The 14,315-nt window shown below is 37.4% G+C and overlaps 3 protein-coding genes across 3 annotated transcripts; 1 reads left to right on the forward strand and 2 right to left on the reverse strand.

Moving 5' to 3' along the window:
* The first annotated feature begins 4,010 nt into the window (after positions 1-4,010).
* Positions 4,011-5,421, forward strand: LOC106342522 (3-hydroxyacyl-[acyl-carrier-protein] dehydratase FabZ). Its single transcript, XM_013781480.1, has 4 exons — positions 4,011-4,265; positions 4,344-4,404; positions 4,482-4,626; positions 5,109-5,421. The coding sequence occupies exons 1-4, from the start codon at positions 4,067-4,069 to the stop codon at positions 5,364-5,366; spliced, it is 663 nt and encodes a 220-aa protein (XP_013636934.1). The 5' UTR covers positions 4,011-4,066; the 3' UTR covers positions 5,367-5,421.
* Positions 5,422-5,453: 32 nt separating this feature from the next.
* LOC106342520 (inositol-3-phosphate synthase-like) lies at positions 5,454-7,658 on the reverse strand. Its single transcript, XM_013781479.1, has 7 exons — positions 7,471-7,658; positions 7,291-7,359; positions 6,828-7,211; positions 6,417-6,759; positions 6,131-6,307; positions 5,864-6,052; positions 5,454-5,781 (listed from the first exon to the last, which is right to left on the reverse strand). The coding sequence occupies exons 1-7, from the start codon at positions 7,656-7,658 to the stop codon at positions 5,599-5,601; spliced, it is 1,533 nt and encodes a 510-aa protein (XP_013636933.1). The 3' UTR covers positions 5,454-5,598.
* Positions 7,659-10,675: 3,017 nt separating this feature from the next.
* On the reverse strand, positions 10,676-12,978 carry LOC106337354 (bifunctional aspartate aminotransferase and glutamate/aspartate-prephenate aminotransferase). Its single transcript, XM_013776454.1, has 9 exons — positions 12,781-12,978; positions 12,474-12,699; positions 12,279-12,372; positions 12,098-12,201; positions 11,783-12,031; positions 11,602-11,715; positions 11,270-11,524; positions 11,059-11,172; positions 10,676-10,992 (listed from the first exon to the last, which is right to left on the reverse strand). Exons 1-9 carry the CDS (start codon positions 12,894-12,896, stop codon positions 10,852-10,854), a joined length of 1,413 nt encoding a protein of 470 aa, XP_013631908.1. The 5' UTR covers positions 12,897-12,978; the 3' UTR covers positions 10,676-10,851.
* Between the last annotated feature and the right edge of the window lie 1,337 nt (positions 12,979-14,315).

A 14,315-nucleotide genomic window follows, 5' to 3' on the forward strand; every position in this document is an offset into this window, starting at 1 on the left:
TCCAGACGACTTTACAGGAAGTCCAGACGACTTTGTCAGAAGACTTCCAAGAAGTCCAGACGACTTCCAGACGACTTCTAGACGACTAACACGTAAGTCGTCCCAGAAGTCTTCCAGATCTGAAAAACCTGCATATTAAATCCAGATCTGAAAAATATGCATATCCAAAAACGTTCAAATGGCTTAAAAACAGAAAAAATGAGTGAAAGATTGGATAAATCTACCTTTGCAGAACACACAAAAATACATATCTAAAAATAATAGATCTACCTTTAAATTAGTGGAAAATGAGTACCATCTAATTAAAAACCTGCAAAAAAGATAGATTAGTAAAAAAGACTTGAGACAAAACTGGATGACTTGGAAAATAAATTTTGATGACATGGAAAATCGGTAAGGCAGCAACAAAACGAACTTATAACTCACCTTAATAAATCAGCCATAACTACAAATGTAAGTCATTCGCAGGGTGAATACTATATCATTAATTAATCTTTCGCTAATAAATCAGTAGAAACTAGACTGGAAAACATTAAGCCTGCTGTATTTTCAAATAACTTAGCCGTCAAATGAATGATATTCTAGTAATTAATCTTTTGCTAATAGGTCAGCTGTAATTAAGCTGAGTTTACTGTTAATCAAGCTCATTACGGCTGAAAATACGAAAACCAGCCATAATACCTCCAATAAGTCAGCTGTAGATTAAATAACTCAGCCAGCTCATGATCACTAAATCAGTCGGAGAAACAAAAATCAGCCATGTCTTATCTAAAAGCCTAGTGAAATTACAGCTCAACCCTTTGTGACCAAACAAAAAAATAGAAGCCATTTTTACGAATATATCCCCAGTAAATCGTCTGAGTCGTCTGAGATGTTGGAAGTCGTCTGGACGACTGAAGTGTAAGTCGTCTGGTACCGGTTTATTTTAAAAATAATTTATAAATCTTGTAAAAAAATATTTTGATGCGTGAAAAATAAAAATCAAGTAATTATAAACAGTTTTAAGTGATATAAATTAAGATATGATAAAATTGATTTGTTTTGAAGATAGATGAGTGGAAGTAGTGAATCATGAAATACTTTGGTTTAGGAGTTTGGCAAACATATGTTGTAGTATTGTATGTTTTGTTAGGGTTAGATTTTGGAAAACTAAAATGTTTTTTTCAAAAATTAGTTTTCACCTATATGTGTTTATTTATGTGTATAGTAAACACTTTTCAAGTTTGATTTGATTTTATGAAGTCTTTAATTAGATAATTAAGACTTCATAAAATCAAATCAAACTTGAAAAGTGTTTACTATACACATAAATAAACACATATAGGTGAAAACTAATTTTTGAAAAAAACATTTTAGTTTTCCAAAATCTAACCCTAACAATACATACAATACTACAACATATGTTTGCCAAACTCCTAAACCAAAGTATTTCATGATTCACTACTTCCACTCATCTATCTTCAAAACAAATCAATTTTATCATATCTTAATTTATATCACTTAAAACTGTTTATAATTACTTGATTTTTATTTTTCACGCATCAAAATATTTTTTTACAAGATTTATAAATTATTTTTAAAATAAACCGGTACCAGACGACTTACACTTCAGTCGTCCAGACGACTTCCAACATCTCAGACGACTCAGACGATTTACTAGGGCTATATTCGTAAAAATGGCTTCTATTTTTTTGTTTGGTCACAAGGGACTGAGCTGTAATTTCACTAGGCTTTTAGGTTAGTTTTGCATTTGATTCAAGTTTGGGTATAGGTTTGGGGTTAAAATCAAGTTGTGAGTTAGTTTTGGCAAAAACCCCTATGATGAATGAAAGATCGTTTTTTCTTTCTTCTGGCACTAAAAAGTTGACTGGTGTATTTAGGCAATGGCACAAGTGGGAGGCATAGTAATGCTGCCGGATGGAAGTAGAAGGATCTCAGGATAACTTCTTCTTTAGCGGTATTGATAAAGTGAGATTCCGCAAACCAGTGACTGCAGGAGACACACTTGTCATGAGGATGACACTTCTCAACTTCCAGAAACGCTTCGGGCTTGCTAAGATGGAAGGTAAAGCTTAACCAAAGGACGGTCTAGAGCTTAACCAAAGGAGCTCTTTCCAAAGAAGAATACTTAACCAAAGGACGGTCTAGAGCGTAGCACCACCAAGTCAATATGAACTTCTCCGAAGTATGTACTTACTTTTCAAGAAACAAGCTAACAAATGCTCTAAATTTATTCTTATTCTTTAGGCTTGATTTAACAGATGAATGTTCAAAAACCAATGCCTCCTAGAGTCCTAGGTTCTTTGGAAGATAGAGCTTCTTCCACCTCAACCAGTGAATCTTTTTATTGTCATCAACCGAACTCCTCCAATAATGTGCCATTGCACTTGACAAGTTGTCACATGTGGTTTTTGGTAGTTTAGTAAGAATAAAAGTCATATTCTTATCAATCTCTCAACAATTGTAACTAATGACCTCTCACGAGCTATCACTTCGTCTTACAATCGTTACTTTACACTTCTCAATTTGTAATTCGATAAAGCTAAAACAACAATTATCAAATGTATTTATAGTTGCAACATTATAACTGCAAGTACTTTTTTTTCAATAAGAGTCTTTCTACTATTCACTTTACTTTCCCGCCTCTTCTCTTTCTTGTATATACTCTCCAAGATCTATTAATACCCTCCTCGTCAAGATTCAGCTTGCCCTCAAGCTGAAATGAAGGAAACTGATGTCTCACTTGCTGAATCTTCATCCACATGCTCTCATGCTGAGGCAGGCCTCTCCACTGAATTAGAACCTCCAAACATCCCTCCTTATCATAAGGTGTTTCCAAGATCGCTTATGGTTCCAACATAAACTCATCATCAGCGTTCAATACAACAAACAGTTGGCGTACAAAACCATTGCTACTTGAAAGTGGTAGTACAGGATTGAAACAAGTGCTAAAGCAAGGTCAAAAACAAGTTGATACTTAACACCAGCGGAGTACGAATATCACATGAAGAACAAATTGTGTTACAAGTGTATTGAAAAACATTTTATGGTCATGTTTGTGCCAATAAAGAACTTCAAGTGCTGACAGTTATTTAAGGGTGCGAAGTGGAGCTTATAGAGGAGGAATTCTTTGATACAATTCAAGATGAAGGTGGTACGAGTACAGAATTGATGGAGTTATCATTGAATGCGTTTTTGGGCCAACCATCACCAACAACCACAAAACTGAGAGGTTTAGTGGGAAAAAGAGATGTGATTTTGATGTTCGATACACACAAGTTCATCACTCTGATGGTAGCCGAACAATTTCAGTTGAGGATAATTATATCTAATATCATTTGATCCTTATATCTGAAGGTCGCGTGTTCGATCCATGCTCACAGCACCAATTTGATAAGAATCAAAGTTGTATTCCTATCAATCTCTCAACAATTGTAACTAGTTACTTCTCACGAGCTATCACTTCGTCTTACAATCGTCACTCTACACTTTTCAGTTTGTAATTCGAGAGAGCTAAAACAACAATTATCAAATGTATTTATAGTTGAAACCTGTAAATACTTTTTTTCAATAACAATCTTCTACTTTTTCACTTCACTTCTCGTCTGCATCTATATACCATATTTCCGCCTCTTCTCTTCCTTGTATATACTCTCCAAGGTCTATCATAGTTTGAAGCAACTCATCACAAAGACCGGCATTCCCATACCAACAGACTTGAGCAAAACTTCTTTGCTTTCGTGAGAAAGAATTCGAGAAAACCAAGAAAAGAATCTCTCTTTTAATTTGTCTCTGATGAAGTTTAGTATCTCTACCTTAAATCCACTAAATTAAAGCATTCACGTGGACAAAAAGTAGGAACTAACAGTATTGGTTATGCCTAAAGAAAATGAATCTCATCTCTTACTTCCTCCACAACATTGTCAGTAAAGGTCTTTAATTAAACATGTTTTAATATAAAAAAAGAAAAAGAAAAAAGAAAAGAGTTTTGTGACAGGGATATTTAAGGATATTGGGGAAGCATGAGGGGCAGGCAAACTCTCTTCATTGTTTGTGTTCTTTGATAATGGCTATTACTACGCCGAACTCGGTACTCTCCCTGAGCTCGAGTCATCATGATAATCAGCCCAGAATCCCTCTCATTCTTTCCCCAAGATCTCATCCTGTTTCTCTCATACGCAACAAGCGACCTAGTTCCCTTGCGATTCGTTGTTTCAACAAAGACGATAATGTCTCATCCGAAAAAGAAACCCCAATCGAACTCAGTAAGAAAAATTTCTAGACTTTCTGACATTTCATATCCTCCCCCCACTAACTCAACTCGTCTCTTCCTTAATCTCTAGAGTTTTCAGCATTTCCAACGGTTATGGACATTAACAAGATCAAAGAGATATTGCCTCACAGGTATGTACACTTTTTTCTAGGAATTGAAGCGTTTTCTTTTGTAAGTTTTGATCATTTTGTTTCTTTGATCTTGTTAGGTTTCCGTTACTGCTGGTGGATAGAGTGATAGAGTACACGCCTGGTGTTTCAGCTGTAGCTATTAAGAACGTCACTATCAATGACAACTTCTTCCCTGGTCATTTCCCTGATCGACCCATCCTGCCTGGTGGTCTCATGATTGAGGTAACAACAATGCTTAAAGTCTCATGTTAGTTTTGGATCGTGATCCTGACTAACTTAGGGTCCGACTGGTGACCATCCGGGAAACAAGAGGAACGAATAAAAAAGGAATGTACGGGAATAAAATACGAGGAATGAAAAGGAATGGTTATTCCTTATCAAATTTGACAAGGAATAATTTTGTTCTTTAATTCTCTACAAAAAAGGGAATGAAAGGGAATGAGAGGAAATTATTATTCCTTGTGAATGGTAATTTTTTTTAGGAACGTCAGGGAATACATTATTCCTCGTCGTTCCCTGGTCACCATTCATACCCTTAGTGTGACATCTTTATATATGATTGGTAAATGAGTGGTCAGGGTATAGTAAATTGGGCCTAATGATCATGTCTAGCCCAGTCCAAATTAAAATGGTCGTAGCTTATATTTGAAAGACGAGAACTAAAAAGAGCACTTAACTAAAAGGTTGAGTTTGTGTGTCGTTAGGCAATGGCACAAGTGGGAGGCATAGTAATGCTGCCGGAAGTAGGAGGGTCTCAAGATAACTTCTTCGTTGGCGGTATTGATAAAGTGAAATTCCACAAACCAGTGGTTGCAGGAGACACACTGGTCATGAGGATGACTATTCTCAGCTTCCAGAAACGCTTCGGGCTTGCTAAGATGGAAGGTAAAGCTTATGTGGGTGCCTCCTTGGTCTGCGAAGGCGAGTTCACGATAGTTTCTTCTGCAGGTACTTCGTCGTGATCTCACAGTCTCACTCGCTGCTGTATGTGTTTTCTTTTTCTGTGATTCTCTTGGCCTTCTGTGTTCTGTATTAATGTCTCTCTTGAGTGATGAAGAGAATCATGATATAAATAAAATAAAGAAAGTTTGGTTTAACACAAAGATAGTTACTCTTTAAGTCTATTACACATTTGATCCAAAAGCTTAAGCTAAAGTTTTAGATCCTTTTGCTCTTCTTCATCCTCCCTGTCCTTCACTTGTACTCCAAGATCATGTTGTTCTCTGGCGCAAGCCCAACGCAGCCCCTAAGAATATTCTCCAGCATAGCCCTCTGCTTCGATAAAGCGTTAACCACCGGCGTCCCAGGCGGTACTAGAGGCGCCTTTGTGAGGTAACTTAGTATGGTTGCTACTGGATGGAAAGAGTGATACTTCCCCTGATAATATAAAAAAGATCCAAACATGAAAAAAAACAAGATCACGGAGAAACTCAAGTACTAGGTAGAGCAGAAGACAAACCTCTCCTTTGGCTCTGAATTGGATTCTAGTGCTGAGTTCCGCGAGAAGAACAAGATCCAAGATGATTGGAGCAGCCAACAGAGAATCCTCACAAGTATTGTGCATTACAATTGTATTCTTCCCTCCCATGAATATCTCCGAGGTGTACTCATCCATGGCTCGCTTACTATCCGCAACATATGGTACATACTACAACACACAACAATAGTTTTGAAATGTGTGTAGAAACAAAAGAAGAACTAATGACTCTAGATTCAAAAAACTAACCTTGATGACAACGACATGGTCAGGATGTTCACCAGGCTCAAAGAGGATGCCATTACTAGCCACCATGTCATCAACAACATTACTCTTTGAAATCTCCTTAGATCTGAAAGTCTGCGGCGCTGAGAGGTTCATCCCATCGTTGTTTCCCAAGTGATTATAACTCACAATCGAAGTAGGCTGCCACACAACAAAAAAAAAAGATCAGTCACTCACAAGGTTACTTCACTAACAAGAAAGAACCAAGTTAATGTTACTTGACAAAGAAGCTTTCTTTCTCTCTTTTTACCTTGATACCAGCTCCAACAAGAAAATCAACCAAAACAGATTTCATCTTAGTCTGACCACTCTTGAAGTCATCCCCACCAATCAAGCAGTTCCTCGATATAGCCAGCTCGATAAGCCCCGGGACAAAAGTATTCTGAGGACTCCCGTTGATAAAAGGAATGCCTTCAAGAACACAAGCAATTGCATAAAGCGTGGAGGGAGAGATCTCAGCCTCGTTCTTCTCAACAGAAGCCAATAGATTCTCCATCGTATCATTAAGCCCTACAACCACATCGCTGTAACGCTCTGTGTTGGCTGTCCATAACACAACTAGCTTATCCACTTTGTTCTTCTCCTTAAACTCCCTACAAAGATTACAATCAATTACAGAAAACCAACCAAGTAAAAGTCTTGACATGCTGTTATGTTATACCTCATGTCCTTGATGATGTGATCAACTTGTTCTTTCTTTGTGCCTTTGATCACGCTATTAGCACGTGACCCTTGATTCGCAGCGATGAAGTCAGGGTCGTAGATACCAGGGAGCGGGACCATGTGCTCCATGTAAGGCCTGAGCTGTTTCTGGAGATCGATGTCAAGGACTCTGGCTCTAGCCATAGCGTCTGCTAAGTTCATGTCGCTTATGTCCCAACCACCAAACACAACATCGTCCGGATTCACCATCGGGAGAAGACTCTTGAATGGAGCGTAGATCTCTTCGCCGTTGTAAGATCCGACACGAATCGAAGACGCTTGAGTGAGCGAGCCAAAGTAGTTTGCTTGTTGCACTCCATCTTTAGTCGCCCACGAGATCCCTCTGCCAACAAAACTTCACAGCTCAAACCAAAGTCTAACCGAAAAAACAACAAAGACAAAACATTTGAGAATTGACTCACTCTTTGTTAGCGATCACACCAGCGGTTAGAGTCGATCCATTGTTTCCTCCCCAACCAACAAGCATAACCCTATAAATCAAAAATGTCACGTGAGTGAAGGTTCGTTATTCTAAGACCGACCCAGATGAATTCGAGTCCGGTTATTACGGAACACGAGTTAAAGATTCAAACTTGATTTACCCTAGTTTGGGGACACGAGTGTCTGTTTTGAAATCGTATTTGATGGTTTTGGGCTTGACGATCCATTGATAAGAACCGTTACGGTTCTCATGGACGACCTCTGTGGTTTCGTAATCGTACACGGAATGGATCTCATTCTCTGTGTACTCCACGTTCGGGCTCTCTACCTTAAAGCTCTCGATGAACATCTTCTCTCTCTCTCTTTAATCTTTAAGCTTTGTGTTTGGTTTTGTGATCTTGAATCAACGACAAGAGCGAGAGGATATATAGAGAAGACGCGGAGAAGGAGGGACACGTGGCGAAATGTTTGTGGATTGTCTGAGAGGAGATGGTTGGTTCAGTGAGCGAGCGAGCCCACTATTCTAAGCCCAAGAGAGACTGAGAGCAACTAAACCACACGTGTTTGCTTGGTTCACACGCGTGGATGAAGCTAGAATGTGAGAGACACGTTGGAAGCTGGGTCTGTCTATATACGTGAAAACAAGTCTTGCTTTTTTGTTAATCTGTGAAGACACTCGAAGGGAAGAGAAAGCGAGAAAGACGAGAGAAGCTGTTAAAACGGCAATGTTTAGCCACCGAGAGACGAGTGGACGACACGCGCAATCTGTTATGTGGAACTGGTCTTGTTGGATCTACACGTGGCGAATGATGTGGTGTCACGTCTGAAGAGCGCGAGAGAAAGTTAACGCCTCCGTTAACGGTAAGTTGACCGTTTGTGGAGTCTAGAGGGTCCCAAGGAAATTTTATTGGCTACATGTGTGAAGTGTGGAGTCTGTGAGTGGAGTTAACTTTTTGTTTGTTTCTTCGAGAAATATTTTTTTTGTTTCGGAGAATTCTAGAAGATGCATTTAGTTTAGTAAATACCAAATTGAGGCTTTTAATTAATATTTTATCTCCTATTGGAAGTTTGATATCAAATTCTTATAAAAATCATAGTGCTATGCGCAGGTAAGTTTTAATCATTTAAAATCGAAATGTTCTTTAAATTTAAAGACGAAAACAAATAATTTATTAAACTCATCTAGAACTGATCCCGGTTATGTGACACTATATCTCTTGTTTCGTGTCTTACATATCGATGAAATCCTACTCCTAAAAAGTCCATATTTTATAGAAAAATTTTATTTCAAAAAAATACATATTTTGTATTTCCAATACAATTTTTGTTAATTAATAATAAAAAATTGTGAAGTTCAAAAACATTAATTGCATTTTTAAAATTTTTATTAATTTAAAAATATATGAAATATAAAATTACAAAAACTTATACATTTATAGCTAAATTTTAATATGTTTTATTAAAAAGTGTAAAAATTTTAAAACATAAATCTTTTAGGAACGGATTTGGCAAACGTAAGAAAAATTATATTTGGCAAACTTAATCTATGTTGAACAGTCCTTCATGGACACGAATCTGTTGGAAGGGAACTATATATCTGTCGTAAAATCTTTTTTTTTTGTAAAACCGTTTAATCATAGTTTCTACCTGTTGTTTATAGTTTCTTTTTTTTCCGTCAAATGTGTTGTGTACCCTGTTCGGGAACGCGCTAGGCGCTAGTCGGGCGGTCGGGTTGGGCCTAGCGTCTAAAGAGAAAATCGGGGATTAATCGAAAATTATGCGGAGCGAAATTTTTAGATGGTTTACTATGTTATAAAACATCTTAATTTTTAATTGTGTATAACATTAATACATTTTCATGTTTAAGATTGTATAAAACACACAAATAGAATATATAAACTTAATATAGTGTAATTTTCATCAAAATTATGAATATAAATGATATTTATAAAAATTTAGATCAAATAAATAAATAAAAATATTATTAAAAATAAAAAAAATAAAAAAAAAATAAAAAAATAAAATAAAAAATAAATAAAAAAATAGATTAGGCGGCCGCCTAGGCGGCTAGGCGGTCATTTAGGCGGCTAGGCGGTCATTTAGACGGTCTAGGCGGAAAAAAATCGGATATCCGATTTTTTAAACCGATTTGGCATAAATCGGGGCGGAAAAGTGACGCGTAACGCCTAGGCGGCCGCCTAGGCGTCTAGGTGGCCGAGTTTTAGAACAAGGGTTGTGTATAGACTATAGTTAGATATGTTCATTAGACCATCTTTATCCCGGGTTATTAGGAGATTTTTTAATCCGGGGGTCCCATAAAAACCGATCACAAAAATAATGAAATAAGGATTGATCTTGGTTGGATTTTTGCACTGTTTGCAGGTTCCACCGACGCGTGGCGGCCCACGATTGATTCGCATTTTTATTTTTTTGTTTCGGACAAAAAAATAAATTAAAACTAACAAACCGTTTACGGTTTAGCGTTAAAGATGCTCTTATGGACGATAGACTGTCATTTCCAACGACTATATATGTATTTATTAAGTTTAGTACAGCTATACTGTTATGTATATGTTTCAACTTTCATGGTGAAAATTGTACTACGTACTAAGATTATTGAATCACGATTGTTAAATTAAAACATCATTGTCAAAGACTCGTGAATAGTTGTGGACCTGGTGAGTGAATGTTAATAATGCAGCGAAGACGAAGCAGTAACCACAAACCATCCAAAGTGTGGGGTTATTTACTTAATTTGATTAAACATGAGTGGTCCTATTAACTAGAGTTTAGAAAGGACGAAGCAGTATTTTGAGTGTTCTTATTTCTGTTGAATGTTTTTGTCTTGAGTTCACACTATCACGGATCTGCTTGCATGCCAATGTTATGATGTAGTGATTACATAAACAGCCAATTATCTAATTTAGAGTACGTAAGAAAAGCTTACTGTGAATGTAAAGATTCACTATTGTTTAAAATTCAAAATTTATTACATTGATTTCAAAAGGTGGGTTTTGATGGTCTTCCTAGATCTGCACAGACGGTAATGATGTGTTTGGAAGCTTACATGTTTCTCATTTTCATTTACATGGGCTACCAAGTATTTTTTTTTTCCACAGCAGATGATGCAATTCTCACTTCATGTGAACCGATCTTAGTACATGATCATGTTGTATCCCATTAACCTTCAAAATATACCCAAATCAACTGAGGGAAGATCGGCCTAAGGAAGAGTAGCTTATCATCATTCTCAGTAGTTAGTCCTCATCACTATGAACAAACACAGAGATTGTAAAGACATGAACTACCTAGCTCGCGTGGAATGCATTCAATGTGACTAAGAAATGATTTGCAATGGTCTATATGTGTATAAACTTTAGTCTTAATAAATGATTTACAATGGTTTATGGTTACATGAAGCATAAACTTGATGGAACAAAGCCTTAGACAAAGAGTTCTTTTATTGGATTGAAGACAAGGTAGATATAGTTTACAACATCATATAAACGATCAAAAACACATTTTTTTGTGTGTCCGAACCGTTACACGGAGACAGTGGCACGGAGTGGCTCAAGAGCTTTCTTGATCTTCACAACTGCAGCTCGTAGAACGTCGAGAGATGTGGCGTATGAAATCCTAATACAAGTATCGTCCCCAAAAGCATCTCCAGGAACCATTGCAACCTACTCAAACCAAAAACATATCAACACTTTTAACTAAAGAACTATGTAGATGTGAAAAGGGTTTACCTGAAACTTGTCAAGAAAGTATAATGCAAGAGATGATGAGTCCTTGATCAAACCAAAACCTTCAGCTTCTGATCCGTAGTAAGCACTGAAGTCAATAAAGAGATAAAAGGCTCCCTGCAGGCAAAGTAATAATAACACAAACAATCAAGAACTAGAAGACTGAAGAAGAAACTAGTAAGTAAATAGCTTCAAAGAGAAGCAAAGCAAGCACCTGAGGTTCAGAGATCTTAACACCTTCCATTTCACGAAAGTTTTTAACCAAGAAATCTCGTCTCTCTCTGTATGCTTTCACCATCTCAGCTACAGTCTCTCCTCCAGCTTTTCCTAACCCAAGTGCAGCAACACCTGCCTTCTGAGCAATGCTACTAGCTCCTGAACTAACCTGTCCTTGTAATTTACTGCAAGCTGCCACTATATGTTTAGGACCAGCGAGGTATCCAAGCCTCCAACCCGTCATAGCGAAAGCCTTCACATATCATATGATCATCAGTAAAGATTTACATCGGTTAACACTAAACTAAAGATTAAATAATAATAAATTACCTTGGAGAAACCGTTTACTGTCAAAGTTCTTTCATACATGTTAGGCAAAGAAGCAAAGCTTGTGTGAGTTGCAGGCGCATATATAATGTGTTCATATATTTCATCTGATAACACCTAGCAAAAGAAACAGATTTAGCAAAGAAGCCACAAAAGATTGAGCTGTGAGTTTAATGCTAAATACCATAAGCTTTGGGTGTTTAGCAACGATCCGTGCAATCTCTTCAAGCAAACTCTTGGGGTAAACAGATCCAGTAGGGTTCGAAGGAGAGCAGAGGATAAGAAGTCTAGATTTTTCAGTCAGTTTAGACTCAAGATCCTTTGGATCCAACAAGAAGTTATCAGAGATCTTGGTAGGAATAATCACAGGTGTTGCATCCGCCAGTCTCGCCTGTTCAGTGTAACTTACCCAATACGGTGCTGGAATTATAACCTGCAAAAACAACACTCCACAGTTATAAAACAAAACAAATCCAAAGAAGTTTAGTTATTAGTTTACTTCATCTCCAGGAGAGCAAACAGCAAGCACTGCTTGTAAGAGACTTTGCTTAGCTCCATTGCTAACCAAGATCTGATCCGGTGCATAAGACAATCCATTTTCCTCTGAAGAAATAAACATAGTCACTCAATTTTCAGACATAACTGAAACACAAAGCAAAAAAGTGTTTTTATCTTTTTACCTTCTAGCTTGCGACAGATCGCTTCTCTAAGTTCTGTAATACCTGCATTCAGCGAATACCTAGTGAAACCATCTCGAATCGCATTGATCCCAGCCTATAATGAAACAAATGATTCAACACAAACCAGAGAGAGAGAGAGAGAGAGACACACAGAACATAGTGAAGCCACTTGGGAGAAATTTGTGTTTTATAAACCTCAGCTACGATTTGAGGTGTATCGAAATCAGGTTCTCCAGCAGCGAGTCTGATAACGGGAACACCGGACTGAACAAGAGTGGAGGCAAGATCGGTAATAACCATAGTCTTGGAGGGTTTTAAGGATTTGACACGAGGGCTAAGTGAAGTATCCACTGATAAAGACAGAGTCTCTGAATCATTTGGTTTGGCCATGGCACAGATTCTAGATGAAACCTTACAGTACCTAACCGTTGCATACCAAAGTTCAAATCTAAATTCAAAAGTTCTAAACTTTAGAATGTTGAAACAGAGAGAGGAAACTCACGAGGGGGAGAGAGGGAGTGGTTGGAACCGGATCGACCCGATTGGTTTCTTTGAATCTGGGTACGGTGCGGCGGTGAATGCGGACGAAATGACGGCGGCGGAGGTCTCAGAAGACATTGGAGACAGGTGGGGGGTTGGTGAGTAGAGTCGAGCTTTTGGGGGAGATTTGTATGTAAACAAGAGAGATTGTTGGAGGAGTTTGGTGAGGGCAAAATTATTTATATAGTTTTAAAAAAATTGGCCACCAACCCTTGTCAGTCGCCGGCGGCTGATAATATCGCCGGAACTAATAAAGTTTCTTTTTTGGGAAGATTAACGGACGTGAACTTTTTTAACTCCGTCAACCCAGATGATAAGACTTGTTAACGCCCGTTATTTAACTACCCGCATTGACATTTTGTAATAATTTTGTAATAATTATTCCACAAAACAATACTTTCTTCACCTGTGCATGTGGTTCTAGTAGAATAAGATCAATTTTTCCCTGCATGCTGCTAATTAAGTACATCCACAGTTGCTGTCTTGTAATGCCTTGTGATGTGTAAATTGTTTTGTCACTTTTAAACATTCACCATAGCCAAAGTGATTAAATAACACTCAAAGGTGTCGGAATGACTCATCTTAATTTTGGGGGTGGTCAGTCTATAATTCTAAAATATGAAAAATAAAATAAGCAATGTAGCAAACTGTTGGCTATCCAAAAAGATACAAAAGTGAGAGACTTTTTTTGACTATTTTCTCTTGGAATCGAGGGAAGAGTAAACTTTTTTTTAAATGTTAAATTAATTCAAACAAAAAAAACTGTTCTACAATTTGTGGTGGAGTGTTGCTTATTGTTTCATACTAGAAGAAGAGTAAATTGTCATTCAAAAGCTATTGATATTTGTTAGAATTCGCCCATCTTGCATGGCCATGAAGACTTAGACAACTTTTATATTAAAATACTTATTAAAATTATTAAAAAAATTAAACAGATTAACTAATTCTTTTTAGTTTTAGTTAAAATATTTTATATTATCATATTTTTATAAAATTATTTGCACAAAGATTGGTTGCTCACGTAATATCCTTGTTCTAAAACGTGGCCGAGTAGGCGCGTAATCGGCCGAGTACTCGTGAAACGTGAGCTCACCAAGGCGAGTTGAGCCAATACGGTTGCCTTCAACGCCATACCGATTCTTGACTGCAGAGAGCGTGGTTTAACATTACGTGGCCGTTGAAACGTGAAATCGTGTGATCCAAAAATCGGTCATTCTACGTTTATACACAATCTTCTTCTCCCTTTTCCGACAAGACAACAAAAGTTGTGATTGCTTTTCCTCAAATTCACTTAATCGAAACCAAATCACCAGAATCAAGCTCATCCATCACTTGCAAATCCAAATTGAAGCAGATTCCAGGTAAAAACCAACCAACTGCTCAAAGTACGGTGAGATTGTGACTTTCGGTGGCTTGGCTTCGTCGACCTCGAACATGATCAAATCAATTGGGTTCATTTGGATTTTGAAATTAAAGGAAAAAACAGAAAGCAAAACC

Source organism: Brassica oleracea, chromosome C4 (assembly GCF_000695525.1).
Source record: "Brassica oleracea var. oleracea cultivar TO1000 chromosome C4, BOL, whole genome shotgun sequence".
NCBI classification, from domain to species: Eukaryota; Viridiplantae; Streptophyta; class Magnoliopsida; order Brassicales; family Brassicaceae; genus Brassica; species Brassica oleracea.

Coding starts and splice junctions, on each gene's coding strand:
- LOC106342522 (XM_013781480.1), top strand. CDS start 4,067: ATGGCTATTACTACGCCGAACTCGGTACTCTCCCTGAGCTCGAGTCAT. Junction 4,266..4,343: donor AGAAACCCCAATCGAACTCA/GTAAGAAAAATT, acceptor CTTAATCTCTAG/AGTTTTCAGCATTTCCAACG. Junction 4,405..4,481: donor AAAGAGATATTGCCTCACAG/GTATGTACACTT, acceptor TGATCTTGTTAG/GTTTCCGTTACTGCTGGTGG.
- LOC106342520 (XM_013781479.1), bottom strand. CDS start 7,658: ATGTTCATCGAGAGCTTTAAGGTAGAGAGCCCGAACGTGGAGTACACA. Junction 7,360..7,470: donor ACTCGTGTCCCCAAACTAGG/GTAAATCAAGTT, acceptor TTTGATTTATAG/GGTTATGCTTGTTGGTTGGG. Junction 6,760..6,827: donor CACATCATCAAGGACATGAG/GTATAACATAAC, acceptor TAATCTTTGTAG/GGAGTTTAAGGAGAAGAACA.
- LOC106337354 (XM_013776454.1), bottom strand. CDS start 12,896: ATGTCTTCTGAGACCTCCGCCGCCGTCATTTCGTCCGCATTCACCGCC. Junction 12,700..12,780: donor CCACTCCCTCTCTCCCCCTC/GTGAGTTTCCTC, acceptor TGCAACGGTTAG/GTACTGTAAGGTTTCATCTA. Junction 10,993..11,058: donor ACTTTCTTGACAAGTTTCAG/GTAAACCCTTTT, acceptor TGGTTTGAGTAG/GTTGCAATGGTTCCTGGAGA.